Genomic DNA, 22,892 nt, shown 5'->3' on the forward strand with positions numbered 1-22,892 from the left:
TTGGATAATGGGGTAAAGAGTAAGCTTTCCAAATTTGCAGATGACACAAAGCTTGGAGGTAAGGTGGATAGCAGAGGGGGTGGTGATCAGATACAGGAAAGTATTGATACTTGTATAGATTGGGCAAAAGACTGGCAGATGGAATTTAACCTGAGGAAGTGTAAGATGTTGGGGATGGAGAAGAACATTGAAAATAGAGATTACAGGTTGCAAGGGGTAATTTTGGAGCGTGTCACACAGGAGAAGGGTCTGGGGGTGGTACTAGACAGATACGGGAGGTAAGCAGTCAGCTTTCGGTAAAGCAAATAGGATTTTAGGTTGGATTCAGAGGGGGATCATCTGTAAATCAAAAGAGGTGGTGTTAACATTGTACAGAATTTAGAGAGGCCACGTCTCGAATATTGTGTGCAGTTTTGGTCACCACAGTTCCGGAAGGACATAGATGCCATAGAGAGGATTCAGCGCAGGGCTACTAGATTGATTTCAGTCCCAGCTAGACTCAGCTATGAGGCGGCTGAAGGAGACAGGGCTTTATTCACAAGAAAGGAGGTGGTTACGAGAAGATATGATAGAGATGTTTAAGATAATGAAAGGTATAGATAAAATTGTGCAGATGAATTATTCACCAGAGTAGACAGTGATTAGACCAGGGGCCATAGAATGAGAGTAATATAAAGAAGAGGAGAGTTAAGACGATAGTAAGGCAGGGGACTTTCACTCAGAGAGTAGTTAATTCATGGAATGGCCTCCCTGGAAAGGTAGTGGCAGCAGAAAAAGGAGATAAGTTTAAATTAGAATTAGATAGGTACCTGGAAGTTATGGAGATAGAGGGGTATGGGGATGTTTATAAGACTTTTGGGTAGTTTGAACATTAATGGGTGATTGTGTGCATGTGTACGGAGTGCTGTTGGTGGGGGTCTTGTCAAGGGGGGTTGTGTGGTTGATGTGTGTTTTAACCAAGCCCATGCCCCCTCCCCTGAGGGGAAGAAAAGGGGGGGGGACCTATAAAAACTACAACCAAAAAAACCCCCAAAAACAAACAAACAAAAATGTTTTTCATTAATTAAAAACATTTTTTGCATTTTCTTCCTTGGATCTTGTGTAGGTAGATGAGTTGGTGTGGTGGTCATGCAGGCATGATGAGCTGAATGGCCTCCAGCTGTGTTGTATTTCCTTGTTATTCCATTAAGGTAGTTGGGATTATTCATTGTTACATTAAGGTGGTTGGGATTATCCATTGTTACATTAAGGTAGTTGGGATTATCCATTGTTACATTAAGGTGGTTGGGATTACCCATTGTTACATTAAGGTGGTTGGGATTATCCATTGTACATAAAAGGGCAGAGCCTATGTCATCTGAGGCATAGGCTCTATGTCTGCTATTCGATTCAAAATCAGTAGAGAATGGCAAATAAAATATTTTCCACACACACACACACACACACACACACACACACACACACACACACACACACACACACACACACACACACACACACACACACACACACACACACACACACACACACACACACACACACACACACACACACACACACACACACACACACACATCTGCTTTTTCTTGCATAAATAATACTAATAAATTGTTTCATCTTTCCTGATAGTAGTTTTGTCTTGTCGACTTTGTATACAAACACTGAAAGAAAAGTAACAATGTTGTTTTATATCTTCACTTATGAGACCTCTGAAGATGACAAAAGAAATGCACAAGCCAACATTAAACAAAACTAAAACAGTGAAATGAATCAGGAAGACAAAAACAGAATAAATTATTTTAGTAAATGTTTACCGCATGGAGATGCAGAAAGAAGCATTGTGGGCCAGTTGGAAAGCTCCAGACCAAGAACAGTTTGACCGATCAGCCAGCCGCACACTAAGCAATTGCTCAAAGTCAACACGTGGCCAGTGGAACACAGCACTCGCTCCAGGAAGTGTAGACAGGCAACCAGGAGGAAGTGCGGAACTCTGCAATGAAAACAGTCCAAATATATTTTTTAAAGAAAAAAAAGTTTTTTTTTTTAAGAGGGTGAAGGAGTGAAAGGCAGTGGTGGGAGAGCATGTTTCCATCCAGCACAAGCCTGTGGTGTTCCTGGTCATGCAGATGAAGAAAAGGAGGGAGGTTAAGAGTAGGGGTCGGAAGATTATTAGGTGGGGGAAGTGAAGGTGCAACGTCACCGTCGAGTACAAGGAGAGGACGAGGGCCAGGAATGAGAAACTTGATGAAGAAATGGAAGGTTTGGAGTAGGAATGGAAGAAGTACAGAGAGGCGTTGAGAAGAATTGCAGAAGTTTTGTGTGGAAGAACATCAGGAAAGGGTGCATCGTCGAGGGATAAAAACCAAGTATGGTGGACAGAGGAGGTAGCGAAGGCAGTTGGTGAAAAGGATGAAGTTTAGAAGAGGATGCAGAATATTGTTAAGGTTGTGGAAATTCACAGGACACCATATACAGTGGGGAGAACAAGTATTTGATACACTGCCGATTTTGCAGGTTTTCCCACTTACAAAGCACGTAGAGGCCTGTAATTTTTATCATAGGTACACTTCAACTGTGAAAGACGGAATCTAAAACAAAAATCCTGAAAATCACATTGTATGATTTTTAAATAATTAATTTGCATTTTATTGCATGAAATAAGTATTTGATCACCGACCAACCAGTAAGAATTCCGGCTCTCACAGACCTGTTAGTTTTGTCTTTAAGAAGCCCTCCCATGCTCCAATCATTACCTGTATTAACTGCACCTGTTGGAACTCGTTAGCTGCATAAAATACAGCTGTCCACACTCAATCAATCAGACTCCAACCTCTCCACAATGGGCAAGACCAGAGAGCTGTCTAAGGACATCAGGGACAAAATTGTAGACTTGCACAAGGCTGGGATGGGCTACAGGACAATAGGCAAGCAGCTTGGTGAGAAGGCAACAACTGTTGGCGCAATTATTAGAAACTGGAAGAAGCTCAAGATAACAGTCAATCTCCCTCGGTCTGGGGCTCCATGCAAGATCTCACCTCGTGGAGCCTCAATGATCATGAGAAAGGTGAGGGATCAGCCCAGAATTACACGGCAGGACCTGGTCAATGACCTGAAGAGAGCTGGGACCACAGTATCAAAGAAAACCATAAGTAACACACTACGCCATCATGGATTAAAATCCTGCAGCGCACGCAAGGTCCCTCTGCTCAAGCCAGCGCATGTCCAGGTCCGTCTGAAGTTTGCCAATGACCATCTGGATGATCCAGAGGAGGAATGGGAGAAGGTCATGTGGTCTGATGAGACCAAAATAGAGCTTTTTGGTTTAAACTCCACTCGCCGTGTTTGGAGGAAGAAGAAGGATGAGTACAACCCCAAGAACACCATCCCAACCGTGAAGCATGGAGGTGGAAACATCATTCTTTGGGGATGCTTTTCTGCAAAGGGGACAGGACAACTGCACCGTATTGAGGGGAGGATGGATAGGGCCATGTATCGCGAGATCTTGGCCAACAACCTCCTTCCCTCAACAAGAGCATTGAAGATCGGGCGTGGCTGGGTCTTCCAGCATGACAACGACCCGAAACACACAGCCAGGGCAACTAAGGAGTGGCTCCGTAAGAAGCATCTCAAGGTCCTGGAGTGGCCGAGCCAGTCTCCAGACCTGAACCCAATAGAAAATCCTTGGCGGGAGCTGAAAGTCTGTGTGGCCCAGCGACAGCCCTGAAACCTGAAGGAATTGGAGAAGATCTGTATGGAGGAGTGGGCCAAAATCCCTGCTGCAGTCTGTGCAAACCTGGTTAAGAACTACAGGAAACGTCTGTTCTCTGTAATTGCAAACAAAGGTTTCTGTACCAAATATTAAGTTCTGTTTCTCTGATGTATCAAATTCTTATTTCATGCAATAAAATGCAAATTAATTATTTAAAAATCATACAATGTGATTTTCAGGATATTTGTTTTTGATTCCGTCTTTCACAGTTCAAGTGCACCTGTGATAAAAATTACAGACCTCTACGTGCTTTGTAAGTGGGAAAACGTCCAAAATCCGCAGTGTATCAAATACTTGTTCTCCCCGCTGTAGGTCCTAAGATCAGTTATGTCGATAAGTCTGTGTTCAGATAGATTTCCCCACCGATGTTTAAAGGGATTTATTTGTGTAGCCAGGCTGAGAATCTTCAGTTTGCCGTTTTTCTTTTCCTATCTTTATTTTGGACCAACAGTTTAACAACAAGCACCTCCACCACCAACATCGCTCTCATCAACCATCTCCACAACGAACACCACGACATCCCCTCACAACCTACGCAACAACGAACAACATCGCCTCACCTTCATCTCCGCAAACGCCGCCATCATTGTACCAGCGACGGCGAATTCCCCACGAACAACATCTCTGCCACCAGACGCGGGGACTCCTTTGTTTGCACCAGGGTCGATGATTTCACCCACGTCAGCTCTCTCCGAGCTTCGCGACAATTTGGATCAAAAGATAGAAAGGGGCGGAGCCAGCAGGGGGTCAGAGGTGAGAAATCAGAGATCAAACCTCGCCTCACGGACCCAATATAAGGGCGCACAGAGACGCCAAGTGCGCAGTTGTGTGGAATCGCGTTGGGAGCTGGGTCAGCCTGGAATCTGGAGCTGCAGTCGGTGAGGAGCTGGAGAGAGCGGAGGAGACGGGAGCCTGGAGCGCAGCCTGCCGTGCCGTGCCGAACTGTGGGTCGCTGGGGAGAGGCCGGAGAGGAGTCGCCAACCAGCCGCATAACGGTCCGAGGTGATCGGGCCCAGGGACAGTCCAAACGATGCTGAGGAATGGATGGGCTCTTAAGAGAGCATCAACTCTGAAAGAGCAAAGGCCCGTTCGTTCCTCTGAGGCGTTGTCGACTCGGCCCGATCGATCGAGCCGCACGACCAGGCCTGGGCCGCGCCGCGGTCACGCCAGCTGCCGTGTGGACGGGACGCCGATGAGCGCCCAGCGAGTCGCCACGAAGGCGGCAGGTAACCAGCGCGGCCTCTCGGAGCTTTTTCGGTCTTCACAGCTCCGTGAACTATTAAAGGCTCACGAGGCCCAGTTCTTGCCCTTTTCTTTCCGGGGTTTTCTTTGCATGAACGTTGTGGCGCCATGTCTTTAAGTAGAACTGTTAAGTGCATGTGTGTACATAATAAATAGACGGTTGTAGTTCTTTTTGTTACTCGTGTCCTGTACCTTTCCCCCATTGCATTAATTGCATTGCTTGTATACGTGCATTGGTTGCATACATTACCGCATGATTGCATACGTGCATTAGTTGCATACATGACTGCTTAAGTGTGTATAATAAATGTCCTCGTGTAAATGTTCACCTGCTCGTTGCGTCCTCTTCCCTTAATTGAACTACCATTATTAAGTTCGGAATATTAGCTGGCTGTTTAATAGCCGATAAGATAATCAAGTCTGACGGGGCCTCGCGATAATACACCGCTCTGTTATCACAAAACGGAGCGAGCTGCTGAAGTGGCTCGTTTCCAAGCAGGCCCGGTTGAGGTACAGTCTCTCGGTAGTCTGCCCGTGCGATTAATTAGGTAAATCGACCATTTGTCGATCGGACCCTGCAGCGGGTAGAGTATTGACTCGGCTGTGGTGTGATTAAAGATACACCCGTAGCTGGATTTCGGCGTTGATCCGAAAGATGCGACTAGGTTTGTCCGTTCGGTGGGCGAGAGCAGCCGCCATTGGCTAGAAGCGGTCACCCGCACGCCGAGCAGGTGGAAACCACAACACTGTTGTCAGCGAGCGGGAAACAGATTCATTCCCCTCCAAACTAAATTAATGGGAATCGGATCAAGGGTGTGTAGAGCGACCCTCCGTTCCCCCAAATTCCAAGCTTTTAAATTATTCCGGTACGCAAAATGGCAGTTAAAGGTGAACAGGGGCAGGGAGGAATATTTTTTTAATGTAAAATCCATGGCTCAGGACAAGATCACCGTGCAGGACACTCCCGTTATGCAGGAGAAACCCGTACCAGAAGGTTGGGAAAGGCGTCAAAGCCGTTCATCTGGTTCTTTTATTATTACAACCCCACCACTAATTGTAGTCAGTGGGAGCAGCCTGTGCAGGAACTTTTCCGGCAAACAAACTCGGAGTCGCAAGATGGCAGCGCGGCACGAGGCGTGAGCGGGCCGCTATTAATAGCGCAACGAGCCGCACGGCATGACGGGGGAAGCACTCCCGCCCACCGGTTCAAACCACATGGGCATGGCAGTCGAGGCAGGGCAACGGCAGTATATTACAAATTGAATTGGATGAGGCACAGGAACGAATTCGGGGGTTGGAAAAGGACTTAGCCAACGCAGACTGGGTTCATGAGGATTATGTGCACACGGAAGCACAACGATTGGCCAATGCAGAGGAACGAATTCGGGAGCTGGAAGAGGACTTAGCCAGCACAGTCGAGGAACTACATGGGGAAACGACGCAAGTAGATTGGTTGCGTGGGTTGTTGTTACAAAAGGCGAGCGAACTGAATAAAAGAAAAGAGGAAGAGCAAATTAGTAATTCTCAGGATAGGAAGAACTTGGAGGAAGAATGGGGAAAAAAAGCATTGTGAAGAAAAGAATAAAGTAGAGTGGTTTACCCGAAGGATGGAACATGAGAAGAGTGAACTGAACAAAAGAATAGAGGAGGAGCAAATTAGTAATTCCCGGAATAGAGAGAACTTGGAGGAAGAATGGAAAAAAAAGCTAGAAAAGAAAAAAATGTGAACACGATTTGGAATTGAAACAACTGAAGGAGGGTTTACCCGAAGGTTGGAACATGAGAAGAGCGAAATGAACGAAAGAATAGAGGAAGAGCGAATTAGTAACTCCCGGAATAGAGAGAACTTGGAAGAAGAATGGAAAACAAAAGGAAAAACGGAAACACGATTTGAAATTGCAACAACTGAAGAAAAAGATAAGATCAGGCGATCAGATAAGAGGAAGCTTAGAACAGAAGATTAAAAGAAGAGAGAAATATCGAAAAAAAAAAAACTAAAAGAATATGGTAAGACAGTGGACGAAATGAGGAAGGAAGACTGCAAAAAAGGTGTGGAGATGAGAGAGAAATTATGGGAAGAAGCGGATAGGAAACAAAAAGAACACGAATTGGAAATTGACCGACTAATGGAGATGAGCAAGATAATGGATGAAATGAGGAAGGAAGAATGTGAAAGAGGTGTGGAGATGAGAAAGGAATTAGAAAAAAAAGCTTCTGAGTTAAGGAAACACCAAAACAAAGAGACGGGATTACAAAACGAGCTGAGGATGTTAAGAGAGAAAAGAAAGACAACGGAGAATGAAATGTTAAGGAACCACACTGTGCAGATCGAACAGTTAGAAGCCAAAGCAAGGTTGGAGTGTGAGGAGGTGAGAGAGGAATTAGAAAAAAAAGCTTCTGAGTTATGGAAACACCAAAACGAAGAGACAGGATTACAAAACGAGCTGAGGCTGTTGAGAGAGGAAAGAAAGAGAACGGAGAATGAAATGTTCAGGAACCACACTGTGCAGATCGAACAGTTCGAAGCCAAAGCAAGGTTGGAATGTGAGGAGGTGAGAGAGGAATTAGAATAAAAAGCTTGAGTTATGGAAACACCAAAACGAAGAGACGGGATTACAAAACGAGCTGAGGCTGTTGAGAGAGGAAAGAAAGAGAACGGAGAATGAAATGTGAAGGAACCACACTGTGCAGATCGAACAGTTAGAAGCAGAAGCAAGATTAAAGAATGAGATGCAAGAAAGAGTATTGAAAGAAACGATGAGATTGGAGAAGGAAGAACAAGAGAGACAGTGGGCTAAGAAACAAAAAGAACAATGAATGAAACAAAAAGACAAGAACAACTGAAGGAGAAAGCAAGGTTGAAGTACGCGGAGATAGGGAAAGAATGACGAATGAAACGGGAAAAGTAGATCGGCCAATTGAAGGAAACTATGAGATTGGAGAATGAAGAGCATGAGAGACAGTGGAGGAAGAAACAAAAAGGACAAGAACAACTAAAGGAGAGAGCAAGGTTGAAGTACGCGGAGATCGTGAAAGAACGACGAATGAAACGGGAAAAGGAGATCGGCCAATTGAAGGAAGCGACGAGATTGGAGAAGGAAGAAAATGAGAGACGGTGGGATAGAAAACACAAAGAAAACGAGTTTGAAGTTAACCAACTCAAGGAGAGGGCAAAATTTGAGTCCACAGAGATGGAAAAGCTCTGGAAAGATAACGAACAGCTAAGGGGGCTCAGAGAGGAAGAACGACTCAAAAGGAGCCAGAAAGTAGAACAGCACAATAAGGTGGGATGTGTGGTAGCACCACAAGGAGTAATGTTAGTGGTGCAGGACTTGATTGACACCACTCGTCGGATGAAGCAACAATTAGGGCAAACTCTGATAAAGGAGACACAAATAAAAATGGAGATGACGGAATTAACAGAGACACAAAGAGAAACGCAAATAGTCACGGAAACAGAGACACGGGAGATATAGGGTGAATTGGACGGGGTGAAAGACGAGCACACACAGGTAGAGGTAGCGAGGGACAATGGGGACAAGCTGTCAGAATGTCCCATGACCCGGTGCAAGCAGCAGGATAGCCTCCTTCAGGAACGAGGGGAAGGAATATTCCCCCTTGAAGCGGATCACGACCAGGTGGGTCCGGTCGAGCTTTGCGAGTTGGAGGGGGCGAGTGCTGTGGACGGGTGCACGTGGAGCTTGGGGGCTTTGAAGATCCCGGGAGAGCTTGAGGTAGCGCGAGTCCCCAGCGTGGTCATCCTGGTGTGCGTGGTTGCGAGTGTGCCGAAATGCGTGCTTTCCAGCACGCATTCTGTGAGTGAAACCCCCTGTGCAAGTGGAAGGCTGTGTGTGAGTGGAACCACGTGTGCGAGTGAAATGGCATGCGTGAGTGAACGGCCGTGTGTGAGAGAGACAGCGTGTGTGAGGTCGCTGTACGTGAGGGAGAATGTGGTTGGCATGTGGGAACACGCAACCGCATGTCCAAGTGAAAGTGCAATCTCAAGGTGTGTGAGCGTCGTGGCACGTGAGAATGTGTGCGTAAGAGTGCGATGACGACGGTGCCCGACGGTGGACAAAGGCCGAGTAGCGGCCGTAGGTGTTTGGGGACCGCGCCGGGTTTTCATGGCAGCGCGCGCGGGGTCCGTGCTGTTCTTCGCACAAGGCCGCCGCGTGCGCGCCTGTGTAGGTGAAATACGGTCCGGAAACGCACGCAGTGAATGTTAGCCGATCCTGCGGACGGACAGAAGCTAGGCTGGGATATGAATTTGGAACGGATGGGTTCTCCAGGCGAGTGTGTGTGTAAAGCTCCATGTGGCCTGCGCCGTGCGTTCTGTTCGCAGAGCGCACGAAGCAGGTTATGGACGGGCAGAGCGCACGAAGCAGGTTACGGACGGGCAGAGCACATGTGCTCGCGTGGGGAACCCCTCGAAACGCGAGGCTTGCTTGGGATGCGCAGGGTGACGTCATGGCTGCATGGTTGGAATCCGGCAGGAGGGGAATCCCTGCCGGATGGTACCGTCCGAGGAGGGAAGAGGTGCGCGAAGCGCGAACAGCTACCATGATGTCACGGGGAAAGAGCGCAGGTTGCGAGTTGCCACGCTGGTGCACATAAGAAGAAGAAGAAAAAAAAAAGCAAGCCTCCCTGTTTCGGGTAAACAGGATTCCCAGGCAAGGGGTGGAAGACCCCATGCTGGGGCAAAGGACACCACTAGTTCGGGGGATGGGTTAGTGATAGTTAGACCGGCTTCATGGGGCAGGGGTAAGTCCTCATGGGGCCAATGGAATGGATTAGGTAGAGGGATTTTAGGATAGATTTAGAATGGGAAATGGGATTTTTGAAGACAAGGACAGACTTTGGATGTGTAGTGGGGACGTAGCTTAGCTACGTACAGTTAAAAGGATGTGCTATATTGTAAGGGATGACGAGGGAGCACGAGTTAGTTGAGGGATTTAGTAAAGAAGAATGGCAGTGTTCAGCGATGTGAGAGATGAGAATTGAAAGAAACAAACATGTTGAGTGAGTGAGGGCCAGCAGGCCTGTGTGAATGGAGTGAATGTGGAATGCATGGTGCGATGAGTGATTCCCACCCAAGGGACCCCGAGGTCAGTGTAAAGTGAGTTAGTGGGTTAGTCAAATTGACAAAATGGAGGTCGTTTTGCTGTTGGTGGGAATGTAGGCTCGAAACCCGTTTGGAGGGGTGCAGGAGCCCTGTTGACGGGCTGGGAGCGTGGCTGCGAATGGTGAGTATCGCTTAGTGGTTACCCCGGGCACCGGGCTAGTCGGCCGCGGTAGGCCAAGGGTCCAAGAGGGGCCGGGATAGCGTAGTGGGCACGGGTGGGCCCGCGTGATGTGGGGCCCGGTGCGCCATTGGCCGCGTGGGCAGTGTCGTGGGCACGGGCACCCAGGGAAGGGGCCCGTGGCACCAGCCTACCACGTGAGCATCGAGGGGGAGTAGCCAGGGAGGGCACTTCCCAGGTTTTTTAGGGAGCTGGTAGGCTTGGAGGCAGTTGCAGGGCCCAGGAGTGCAATAGTTGGAGAATCGGCAGAGGGTAGTTCCTGCCAAGGGAGCCACGCGTCCCAGCCATGAGACCGTGCAAGGGCACGGAAGGAAATTTTGAGGGCAAGGCCCAAAATTTTGAGGACACCAACACAGGCGACGGGAATCCTGGTTGGTAGAACCAATAGTTTAAGCGACAGGCGCTTTTGGAAAGCCCCGGGGTAGTTTAAGGTTGATAAATGTTAGGGTAGTTAGGGAGATGTACCCCTCCGCACCATCCATCCCTTCGCTCTCGTTGTGAGCCGCTGGACCCACTTTGAAGTAGATCGCTGAGATCTGAGGAGGCCATTGTGAGGCTTTATTAGGCCTCAAGACAGGATGCCAGCTCTCCCTTATCCCCCCCCCCCAGGAAGGGAACATCGGGGTTGGGAGTAGGCTAGGAGACATGGTAGGTTAGCCGGACAGAGACAATAAAGGGGGTTAGGGAGACGAGTTATAGAAGAAGAAACAAAATTGTAAATAAAATTAAGATGGGGCTAAATTTGTTTTGCAAATTAAGGCAGTGGGTATGGACAGAGACAGGCAAAGGTGATAGGTTTGGAGGGAGACAGTAGGGTAGGTCCGAGCCCACCTCCAGACCAGTTGGCACCACCGGACTCCCTCCACAAACCTCCAGAACGAGACAAGAGGCCGGCCAGCTTCACCTGCCGGCCTGTGTTTTGCTACAACGGCCTGTGCCAGCCTTGCCATGCCTTGTCTGCCTGGCTCTGCCTTGACCCCATGCCTGCTAGCCTTTGTCTTTGCATTTGCCCCATTTCACCATCATTACCATGCACGCCAGGATCATCGCGCGAGCTGCAGGGACTGCCCTGTAGGCAGCCGTACCACGGGACTGCATTGAGCAGCCCGTGCACCGCTCATTTTTGTTTGCTTGCATCGGTGCCCATTCAGTGTTTTGCAGGGACTGCCCTACAGGCAGCCGCACACGGGGGCTGCGTTGGTGCAGCCCGTGTGTGACTTGTCTTCACACCTGCATTTGTGTCATGAGCCAGAGACTGCATTTGGGCAGCCTGGCTCCCTGCTTCAAGAATGGCCTGTGGGATGGCGCATAGCCGCTGGGTTGGGGTGAGTTGCCTCCAGCAGCTGAAGACATGAAAAGGTTTTGTGACAGACAACGGGGCCTTTTGAACAGGCCCTGAAGACATCCGACCTTCAGCTGCGGTGCGCTCACCCTCAAAATACCGTTGACAATGCTGTGTGCCTTTTTCCCTCAGAGTCCATCAGTCCTGGGCCAGGGTTGGTGTAAATTTATAAGTTAAGGTTAAGGGTAAATTTTACGTGGTTTTGCTTCCCCTGCATGTGTGTCTTAGAGCCGGCAATTTATTTAAGTCGTCTGCATGAGTGGGTTTGTTTCGTTAGTTACTCAGCCCGTAGGTTATTTACTTTTGGGACACGGATACCAAATGTCACACTCAGGGATCCGAAGATAAAATGTACTGGGGGAGAACTTACACATGAAGGCACACGAAAATTCGACGACTCGGGTCAAGTCTGTAAAAAGGGGAGGGGGTAGTGTTACGGTTGTGGAAATTCACAGGACACCATATAGGTCCTTAGATCAGTTATGTCGATAAGTCTGTGTTCAGATAGATTTCCCCACCGATGTTGAAAGGGATTTATTCGTGTAACCGGGCTGTGAATCTTCAGTTAGCCGTTTTTCTTTTACGATCTTTATTTTGGACCAACCGCTTCACAACAACCACCTCCACAACCAACATCGCTCTCATCAACAATCTCCACAACGACCACCACGACATCCCCTCACAACCTACGCAACAACGAACAACATCACCTCACCTTCATCTCCGCAAACGCCGCTGTTGTTGTGCCAGCGACGGCGAATTCCCCACGAACAACATCTTTGCCACCAGACGTGGGGACTCTTTAGTTGGCACCAGGGTCGATGATTTCACCCACGTCCGCTCTCTCAGAGCTTCGCGACAATTCGGATCAAAAGATCGAAAGGGGCGGAGCCAGCGGGGGGGGGGGGTCAGAGGTGATAGATCGGAGACCAAACCTCGCCACACGGACTCAATATTAGGGCGCGCAGAGATGCCAAGCGCGCAGTTGTGTGGAGTCGCGTTGGGAGCTGGGTCAGCATGGAGTCTGGAGTCTGCAGTCGGTGAGGAGCTGGAGAGAGCGGAGGAGACGGGAGCCTGGAGCGCAGCCTGCCGTGCCGTGCCGAACTGTGGGTCGCTGGGGAGAGGCCGGAGAGGAGTCTCCAACCAGCGGCATAATGGTCCGAGGTGATTGGGCCCTGGGACAGTCCAAACGACGCTGAGGAACGGACGGGCTCTTAAGAGAGCATCAACTCTGAAAGAGCAAAGGCCCGTTCGTTCCTCTGAGGGATTGTTGACTAGGCCCGATCGATGGGGCCGCGCCGTGGTCAAGCCAGCCGCCGTGTGGACGGGACGCTGAGGAGCACCCAGCGAGTCGCCAGGAAGGCGGCAGGTAACCAGCGCGGCCTCTCGGAGCTTTTTCGGTCTTCACAGTTCCGTGAACTATTAAAGGCTCACGAGGCCCAGTTCTTGTCCTTTTCTTTCCGGGGTTTTCTTTGCATGAACGTTGTGGCGCCATGTCTTTAAGTAGAACTGTTAAGTGCATGTGTGTACAGAATAAATAGATGGTTGTAGCTCTTTTTGTTACTCGTGTCCTGTCCCTTACCCCCATTGCATTAATTGCATTGCTTGTATTCATGCATTGGTTGCATACATGACCGCATGATTGCATACGTGCATTGGTTGCATACTTGACTGCTTACGTGTGTGTAATAAATGTCCTTATGTAAATGTTCACCTGCTCGTTGCGCCCTCTTCCCTCCATTGAACTACCATTATTAAGTTCGGAATATTAGCTGGCTTTTTAATAGCCGATAAGACAATCAAGTCCGCCGGGGCCTCGCGATAATACACCGCTCGGTTATCACAAAACGGAGCGAGCTGCTTAAGCGGCTTGTTTCCACGCAGATCCCGTTGAGGTACAGTCTCTCGGTATTCTGCCCGCGCGATTAATTAGGTAAATCGACCATTCGGCGATCGGACCCTGTAGTGCGGGTAGAGTATTGACTAGGCTGTGGTGTGATTAAAGATACACCCGTAGCTGGATCTCGGCGTTGATTCGAAAGCTGCGACTAGGTTTATCCGTTCGGTGGGCAAGAGCGGCCGCCATTGGCTCGAAGCGGTCGCCCGCACGCCGAGCGGGTGGAAACCACAACAATATCAAGGATAGAGGGAGACAACTCGTTGCAGGATTCCTGCACTTGCATGGGAAAAAGAAGAAAGCAGCAAGGAGAGCTGTGGATAAGGCAAGGAATGATGTGGAACAGGAGGTGTACAACAAGTTGGAAGAGGATGGTGGGAATAAGATGTTCTATAAATTGGCTCATGACAGGAATGAGGATAGTAAGGACATGAAGGGGGAGAGGGAGGGGGGAGTGATTAAGAATGGTGTCAGGAGGCTAGTGACAGAGAAGGGGTAGTATTGAAGGATATTTTAAGGAGTTGTTGAACCAGGGAAGAAGCAACGGTGAACTGGAGCTACCGTGTTATGTGGAGGGGAAAGTGGAGTTAGTCGAGATCACGAGGAAGGAGGTGAAGAGTATTATCTGCGCCACTGAATGCAGAAGGCATTGAAAAGGATGAAGAAGGGAAGAGCGCCAAACATTGTTGAAATGTGTACAGAGATGATAATTGCAGCGAGAGAAGTCGGAATCAGTTGGACGAAGAGGCTGTTGAATGTATGTACGAGAGAGAGAGAGAGTTAAATTCCAGAGGAATGGAGGACAGGGTTAATTGTGCTCATATGGAAGGGGAAGGGCGATGTTCAAGATCCGGAGAAGTACAGGGACATTATTCTCCCAAGTCATGTAATGAAGGTGCTGGAGAGGATTCTGTATAGGAGGATAAGGAAGAGTGTGGAGATAGAGATTGGAGAAGAGTAGCAGGAGTTTGGAAAGGGTAGGCAGACGACGGATGGGATGTTCATGCTGAGACAGCTGATGGAGAAGAGATTGGAAGTGTAAGGTGAAATGGCATTGGGACCTGTGGACCTGGAAAAGGCCTACGGCACTGTCACGAGGGATATGGTGATGGCAACACAGATGGATGAGAGTGCCAGAAACAGAAGTTAGGTTGGTGGAAGGGATGTACAAGGGAACAGTTTTGATTGGTCCCAGGATGTCTGAGGAGTTCAGCATGAACATCGGTTTGATGCAGTAAAGTGCTCCTAGCCCACTTATGTTTATCATGGTGATGGAGCTGGTAAGCAGGAAAGTAAACATCAGGTATATTCTGTGGAAGATGTTGTATATGGATGACCTGGCTGTTGTGGTGGAGAGTAGGTGGTGGGAGATGCAGGCAGTACTGGGAGAGTATTTGGGAAGAATGGGCTGAAGATGCGTAAGGAGAAGAAGAGAAAGAAATTAATAGCAGGTTTGAGCAGGAGATCAGACACGGAAATATGTTTGAGTATCTGGGGGGAGCAGTGACTGGGCACTGGTAAGTCAGAAGTGGAGGTGCTGAGGAGGATTCAGGTGGGTGCGAATGTGTGAAGGCGGGTAAAGAGATGGCAGACAGAAAAATATCAAGGAAATTGAAAGGGAAGGTTCTGATACTGTGTATAACGCCGGCCGACCTTTACGGTCTGGATACGGTGGCACCGATAAAGAAAGACAACAGAGGCTGCAGGTTTGCGAGAATAACTGGGTCAGGAGTATTACCGGAGTGAAGAGGGTGGAAAGGAAGAGGATGGATGAAATGAGGGAGGTGAATATTTATAATTCCGAATTTCGGACATAGAAAAGGGAGGGAGGAAGATTGATATGGAGATGAACATGACGGGGAGATGGTGAAATGCCCGCTGAGATGGGCTGAACACCTGGTGCGGATGGGGGAAGAGAATGGCAAAGAGAGCGGGTAGGTTGAGGGAGAAAGGTAGGAGGAAAAGAGGTAGAAGGCGGTTGAGATTGGAGGATTGTGTGAGGTGGGATATCAGAAAGGAGGGGGGATGGTTGAAGATTGGAGAGAGTTGGTTGAAGACAGAGGGAAGTGGAGGAGTAGCGTGGTCGAGGCAGGGCAGAAGCTTGGTGGATCACCCCTTATAAAGGGAAGAGGAGGAGGAAAAAGAGGAGTAGAAGGAGAATAAGGAGAAGGAGGAGAGGAAGAAGAAGAAGATGAAGAAGAAGAGGAATAAAGTTTGCTTTTTTAATGGAAACATCAAAAATTACAATATCAGGTTTCAAGACTTTCAACAATGTGACTAATTACAAACAGTGTTGTTAAAAGTAATGGTCTTTAAGACTAATATTGCTGAAATGACAGGAAAAGGATTTTTTGCGAATTGTTAAAATATTTATTTACTTGTTAATAACCTGCACCACCGAAGGTGGACAGAGGTTGCTGTCACCCCTGTTATCTATCTGTCTGTCTATCTGTGAGCAGAATATCTCAAAAGGTTATGGACGGATTCGGATGAAACTTGGTGGACAGGTTGGGTGGACAAGGATGAATTTATAAGATTTTAGTAAAGATTCGGATCCAGATATGAGAATTTAAAAAAATTTTCGAAGTGAAACTTCACCATTGAGAGATAGGGCCAAAAAAGATATCAAGCACGATATCTCAAAAAGTTGTGTATGGATTCAGACTAAAGTTAGAGGACAGGTTGGGTGTGTGACAATAACGAGCTGATTAGATTTTGGTTAAGGTCCAGATGTAGATCCGGCCTATCAGTGGGATACAAAATGCAAACTGTTCAGTCTGGCGCAGGTATTTGCTCTACTGAGTGACATTCTAGTTTCTTACTATATTTTACTAATCACAGAAAAATGCTCTCCAAGATGTTGTCTTTGACTCAAAGACTATTGTACAGGAATGTCCAAAATGGCAAAACTAGGATTCCACCATTGTTTTTATAAAGGTTTCAACAATATCATGCTTTAATTCCTTTGAAAGCTGAGAAACTCGTATTGTTACAAATTTGGAAACCTGTCGCACACAACATTCAGGTCCTATAGATTAGTTATATCGGTAAGTATGTTTTATTAATAGCTTCCCATCTCTTGTCTCATAGGTAAATCAATGTAAATGCGCTGTGATATATTTTTAGCCACGTCTCTAACGTGGCTCTAAGAGAGCTGTTGTTGTTGTTCTTCTTCTTCTTCTTCTTCTTCTTCTTCTTCTTCTTCTTCTTCTTCTTCTTAAGACAAAACCTTTAGGACGCGGCTCTTTTATATACAGGATCCGGATCTCCTTATATACTAAACACCTGTACACATCCTCGCATTGAGGGTGCCTTTTGAGAGCGTCTATCATGAACTTTTAAATATATTCGGACATTTGCTTTAAAGTTTCGAAAAGTTCACATTACTATTTAAAGATTATTCCATTTAATGTGTCGTTATTTCGTAAATACACAATTTTCTCGTCATGCACAGGAGCCTCCATGACGGGTCTCGCTATTGGCTCCATCAAGGCACGTGACCAAATATCGGAAGTTGTTGTTATTGTGATCAAATTGCTGTTTCGACTTTCTGTAATGAATTTTTAGCCATGTCGCATTGCGAACGCTGGCTCTAAGAGAGCTCTGCGTTGTTGTTCTTGTTCTTGTTCTTGTTCTTCTTCTGGTGACTGGTGAAGACAAAACCTTTAGGACGCGGCTCTTGGACACATTTGTCCTTGTTATAGTTAGGAAAACTTCAACTTCAGCGACGAAAACAGAAACGACCGTTGGGGCAGTTCTTCAGCGACGAAAACAGAAACGACTGTTGGGGCGGTTCTGCAGCGACGAAAACAGAAACGACCATTGGGGCGGTTCTGCAGCAACGAAAACAGAAACGACCGTTGGGGCGGTTCTACAGCGACGAAAACAGAAACGACCGTTGGGGCGGTTCTGCAGCGACGAAAACAGAAACGACCGTTGGGGCGGTTCTGCAGCGACGAAAACAAGGTCAACCTTCTTCCCCGGGATTTTCCCCGCGCGCCGGGGAGGGGGAGGGTTGAGCGTGCCGGAACGCATAAAAGCGAGAGAGGTAGGAGAGAAGAAGTGGAAAAGGAGAGAGGAAGCGAAAAGCAAGGAAGGAGCGTTCATCTTGAGAACGTTCCTGTCGTCGTTATCGTGGCCAGAGAGATCTGGGCTGGTCGTGGCCGTCTTGAGCGGCTTCTTCCTCCTCCTCCTCCGGAGGAGGAGGATTGAGCTCGAGAGGGGCCATCCGCCGCCGGAGCCGGAAAGGTTGCATGTCGTCGCCGAAGAGAACGGAGTCGAGGTTTGGTGGCCAGGACGGGCGCCGAGCGGAGTCAGGGAGGCTGGGTTCAGCTCGCCTCTCACCAAGTCAGTCAAGGACCAAGTCAGCCTGAAGACCGCACGAGGCGGACAGGTCCCAGTTAGACCCTGATCCTCAGCTCGACTATCCTCCGGGCTGAAGGTCCTAATAAAGGTGTTAGCCACCACTTCTTTTGGGTGTGTCCGTGGGCCCGTCTGATAAGTAGTGAACTGTTAAGTGCTTTTGCCTGTATATTATTTGCCTTGCTTGATATTCGGTTTAACCCTGCCTCTTGCTTGCTCCCCAAGTCCCCCCATTATTGTGAATAAATATCCCCTCTTGTGAAATGTATCAGCTCGTTTTGTGTTTCTTTCATTGGTTCGACATGATGCGTGTGTGAGGATTAGTACAGCCGTTTGGGTTGGTAAATTGTTAATTTGGTCCAGCACGACTTTGGTAATTCCGCTTGGTTACGCCGGATCCGAGTTGGCGATAGCTACTCGATTTGGACAAAGTCGGCCGAGGGTGAATTTCCATTTTCCCGGTAGTTTGGACCACGTGGGTATTTAGGTAAATTGAAATTGGCGATCGACCATACCCCACGTGGTCTATCTATTGGCGAGTTCGGTCCGATAGCGGACCCGTCGGCTCGGAGTTATCCGGGGCGACGACCTATACATTCCGGGCGATCGGTCGGGCCGACTTGCAGCTCCATCTCGCGGTCGTGCTCGCGGCCGATACCCGGCCCCGCAACAATATCACCTGTGAAAAATGTTTACACTTCATACAAATTGTTCATTTGGAGAAATAAGCAGCTGAGGAGGAAAATTCTTCTCATTGTCAATCCAATCGTTATGAAGAAGCAATGTGTAAACTGAATGAATATCAACCTTCATTTAAATAGGAAATTGTTAAAATAAATCGGTTTTTATAAAACACTGGATTAATAGATATACTTTATGAAAAACATAGTTCAAAAATCTCAACCAGATTTAATGAATTCATCATAATATGTACAAAGTGTTTTATGTATCCAAAATGAAAGAATGACAAAAAGGCCAAAAGTTGTAATAAATTTGCATGTGTATAACAATCTTAATGCTCTTTTTAGCATAATTTATAATAATGCATGATTCTTGAATTAAGTTTTTGGAATTTTCTTTTTACCTCATAATTCTGCACTCTGAAAACCCATCAATTAAACTGATTGCTTTAGAATATACTATTACAATCTATATGGTATTACTCTAACTTCAAATTTATCCTGAAATCCAGACATTATGCAAATAGCTAAGTCTGCCTCGAAGAAATTATGAGTCCTGTTCAGATGTCGAAGATTCTTCTCCTCTGAACAGTTGCTCCAACCATCTAAAGGATTGATTCGTCCTTGCATAGAGTACTGCTCTCATCTGGGGAGGTTCCAGCTCCACATATTTACTGGACAGAATTGAATACAAAGTTATTCGATTTGTCAACTCCATCAATGTGACCTCAAAACTCAACCCGCTCAAATTACGCACATAGTAGGCTCTCTTTCTCTTTTCTACAGATATTACTTTGGCTTCTGCTCGCAAGAACTTGCTGCTTGTGTACCTCCACCATTAGCGAGACCAAGGAATACTCGACAAGCCTCGACATCACATGATTATTATGTGGCCATTGGCAACTCAAGGGTGGGCCTTCACTATGTTTGTTTCTTCCTCTCCACTGCCAAACTCTGGAACTCTTTACCTTTTTACGTCTTCCCAAACACCGATGACCTAACCCATTTTCAAAAAGCAGATTTTTTACTTTCTCGAAAATTCCTAGACTATTCTCACTTTCCTTGCTTTTCTATAAATGCAATTCTTTTATTCCAGCTTGGCCTCGATGAGGACTATTTAGTCAGTGACTGAAGCCTTCAACATCTACATATTACGAAAACTCTCATCATGTATGTATGTATGTATGTATGTATGTATGTATGTATGTATGTATGTTCCCGAAATACAGCCAAAACGGTACACGATAAAACAAAAATTTTCGGCCCATCTTACTCACCATTCTCCTGCGGTGTGCAGTATCAAGTTTCGTTAAATTCGGGCAACGAACGAATTATTAAAAAATCAATTCCCGATTTAGTCAAGTACTCTTCAGGAGAATTTGATCAATGCAAACAACCTCAGCGGTATAGTTCGCTTGAGCTATCTTTTTACCTCCGCAAACTTCGTTTGACGAAGGTATTGTATTGACCCCTGTGTATTTATTTATTGGTAAATATGTGTGCGGACAACATTGCGCAAAAACTGCTGGACCGATTTGCATGAAATTTTCACAGATGATGTGCAATTACTCAAGGACGCCAGGTGAAGCTTTTGGGAGCGATCAGATCAAAGGTCAAGGTCAAGGTCACAAAAAGGTCAAAATCGTTTTTTTGCGATTAAAGTGTCAATTTTGTTCCGATTTACATCAAATTAAGTCCAAAATGTTCAGTATTCAAATCCCGATCCACTGATATAGCGTATGGAATAGTGTTTGCAACCCTAGTTAGTCTGTGGAAGTCAAGGGGGTCACCAAAATTGAGTTTTTGATTGGGAAGCGTTGTGGACAACATTACACAAAAACCACTTCGCAGATTGTCATGAAATTTTGTGGATGTGTTTGGCATCACGAGAGGACAAATCGATTAGATTTTGGGAGCGATCGGATCAAAGGTTAAGGTCAAGGTCACAAAAAGGTCAAAATCGTTTTTTCGCGATTAAATTGTCAATTTTGTTTTCATTTACAGCAAATTAACTCCAAAATGTTCAAAATTAAATTCCCCATCCTCTAATATGACACATGGTATCGTACTTTTGTCACCCAAGGCAGCGGTTGGGGGTCAAAGGTCAAGGGGGGTCACACAAATTCACATTTATATCGGAAAGCGTTGTGGACAACTTAACGCAAAAAAAAACAAAACGCAGAGAGGCTTTAATTGTTTTGGATTTGTTTGGCATCATGAAAGGACAAATCCATTAGATTTTTGGAGCGATCGGATCAAAGGTCAAGGTCACAAAAAGGTCAACATCGTTTTTTCATGATGAAAACGGTTAATATGTTTCCGATTTACATCAAATTAACTCCAAATTGTTCAGTGTTCAATTCCCCATCTTCTGAAATGACACAAGGTATAGTACTATTGTCACCCTAGGTAGCGGTTGTGGGTCAAAGGTCATGGGGGTCACGAAATGCATATTTGTATTGAGATGCATTGTGGACAACTTAATACAAAAGTAACTAGTGGCTGCGGCGAAGGTATGTGCTCTACGAGTGCCCGTTCTAGTTTTTTTTCTTGAAATGATTTATTTTAAAATCTCAAACATTTAGTATGGACAAAGAACAATTGATTTTGAAGCATAAAATAAACATCGCCATTTTGATCTAATACTTCCGTGTTCATTAATAAATAAAACTGTGTTTGGAAGATTATGCACAATAATTTCTTAGACTTTCTTTTCTCCGTTTTTTTTTTTTTCACATTGACGTGCAATATCAAGTTTCGTTCAAATCGGGCAACGAAAAAAATTATTAAAAAAATCAATTCCCGATTCAGTGAAGTTCTCTTCGGGAGTATTTGATCAATGCAAACAACATCAACGGGATAGCTCACTGGAGCTATCCCTTTTTATTTTTTTTGAAATGATTTTTTTTTAATCAACCACTGTCACAACAGGAACCCAACGGGTTCACGGGTCATCTCGTAAAAAAAATTAAAAAAAAAAATTCCGAGTACGAGTTGCCATTTTGTATGAAATTCAATATTTCCAAACGCTATGAACACGGGCAGCAAATTCGACCGGTCGAGATGGCGTAATAGGCATAATATTTTGTCCAAGTATAGCTGAACTGAATGTTTTTGAAGTAGAAACTGGTGGATTTGTGCTCTGCAGTGTTCAAAAATATAGATAAATTGAAATAAAGTAAAAGTTTTAAAGGTTGTAGAAAAAAATAAAACACTTTTTTCAGAGGTTTATTGCCACTGATGACCATCTTTGACACCACCTTACTTAACAAGTTAAATTAGTTCTTCGTGCCTGTTCTTTGTGCCCTTTATGATGTCCCTAAAAACAGTAAACTTCCCCTTTGGAATGATTTTCGATTTTGTTTGACTGCCAGACAGGTAGCGAGACACACGGAAACAATTACATTACTCCTCTGTGTGCATATGCACTTGGGACGAGATTCTGTACAATTTGCCAAAATTTAGAGCCAAAGTACTGCTAAACTGCAGGTTTGTGTTGCGGTTCGTGTTCTACAGTGTTCAAAATATAAAATTCAATCAAAATCAAGTATTGCCACGATTATACACTGACATCTGGAGACAGACCGACAGATATTCAGGAATAAACCTATTGCTTAACCTCAAATTGTGCAATGTGCCAAAAACAAGCACAAAAATAGAGTTACCATTAACAACGCTTCCAAACAATAACACCCAGTGGTGAAAGAAGAAATCATGAAATGCCTTAAAATTTGGAATTCTTGAAACCAGCATGACTACAAACCTATGAAAGGCTGTTTTTCTTGTCAAAATAAGGATAATATAGTATCTCGGTTGCTCCGAACACCATCTAGTTTGCGAAGGAAGGATTCATGAGATATGGTCACAAGTGTTCAAATCATAATTGCTCATGCATGTGACCTATATGTACAGTGCCTATAGAAAGTCTACACCCCCTTTCAACATCTTCACCTTTTGTTGCCTTATAGCCTGGAATTAAATTGTATTAAATCAGAATGTTTCCACCTTTATTTACACATCGTAACCCACAACTTCCAAGTGAAAAACAAATTCAACAAATTTCAGGAAATTAATAAAAAATACAAAACTAGAATATCTTGGTTGCATAAGTGTACACCCCCCTGAGTTAATACTTGATGGAAGCACCTCTGACAGCAATTACAGCTGTGAGTCTGTTGGGATAGGTCTCCACCAACTTTACACACCTTGATTGGGCCATATTTGCCCAATTATTCTGCACAAAACTGTTCAAGCTCAGTCAAGTTGTGTGAGGAGTGTTGATGGACAGCAATCTTCAAGT

At 46.0% G+C, this 22,892-nt stretch overlaps 1 protein-coding gene across 5 annotated transcripts in view; it reads right to left on the bottom strand.

Annotated features, from left to right (window-relative positions):
* Positions 1-22,892, bottom strand: part of VPS13D (vacuolar protein sorting 13 homolog D) — a 429,405-nt gene that overhangs the window by 114,762 nt on the left and 291,751 nt on the right. For all 5 annotated transcript variants that reach the window (XM_085868630.1, XM_085868636.1, XM_085868641.1 and 2 more), the window contains one exon: positions 1,815-1,990. In XM_085868630.1, coding sequence (XP_085724756.1) covers positions 1,815-1,990 — 176 coding nt within the window. The remainder of the gene's footprint in view (positions 1-1,814; positions 1,991-22,892) is intronic.

The sequence above is a fragment of the Eptatretus burgeri genome, chromosome 2, assembly GCF_056783735.1.
Source record: "Eptatretus burgeri isolate ZD-2024b chromosome 2, Ebu_testis_v1, whole genome shotgun sequence".
Taxonomy (NCBI): domain Eukaryota; kingdom Metazoa; phylum Chordata; class Myxini; order Myxiniformes; family Myxinidae; genus Eptatretus; species Eptatretus burgeri.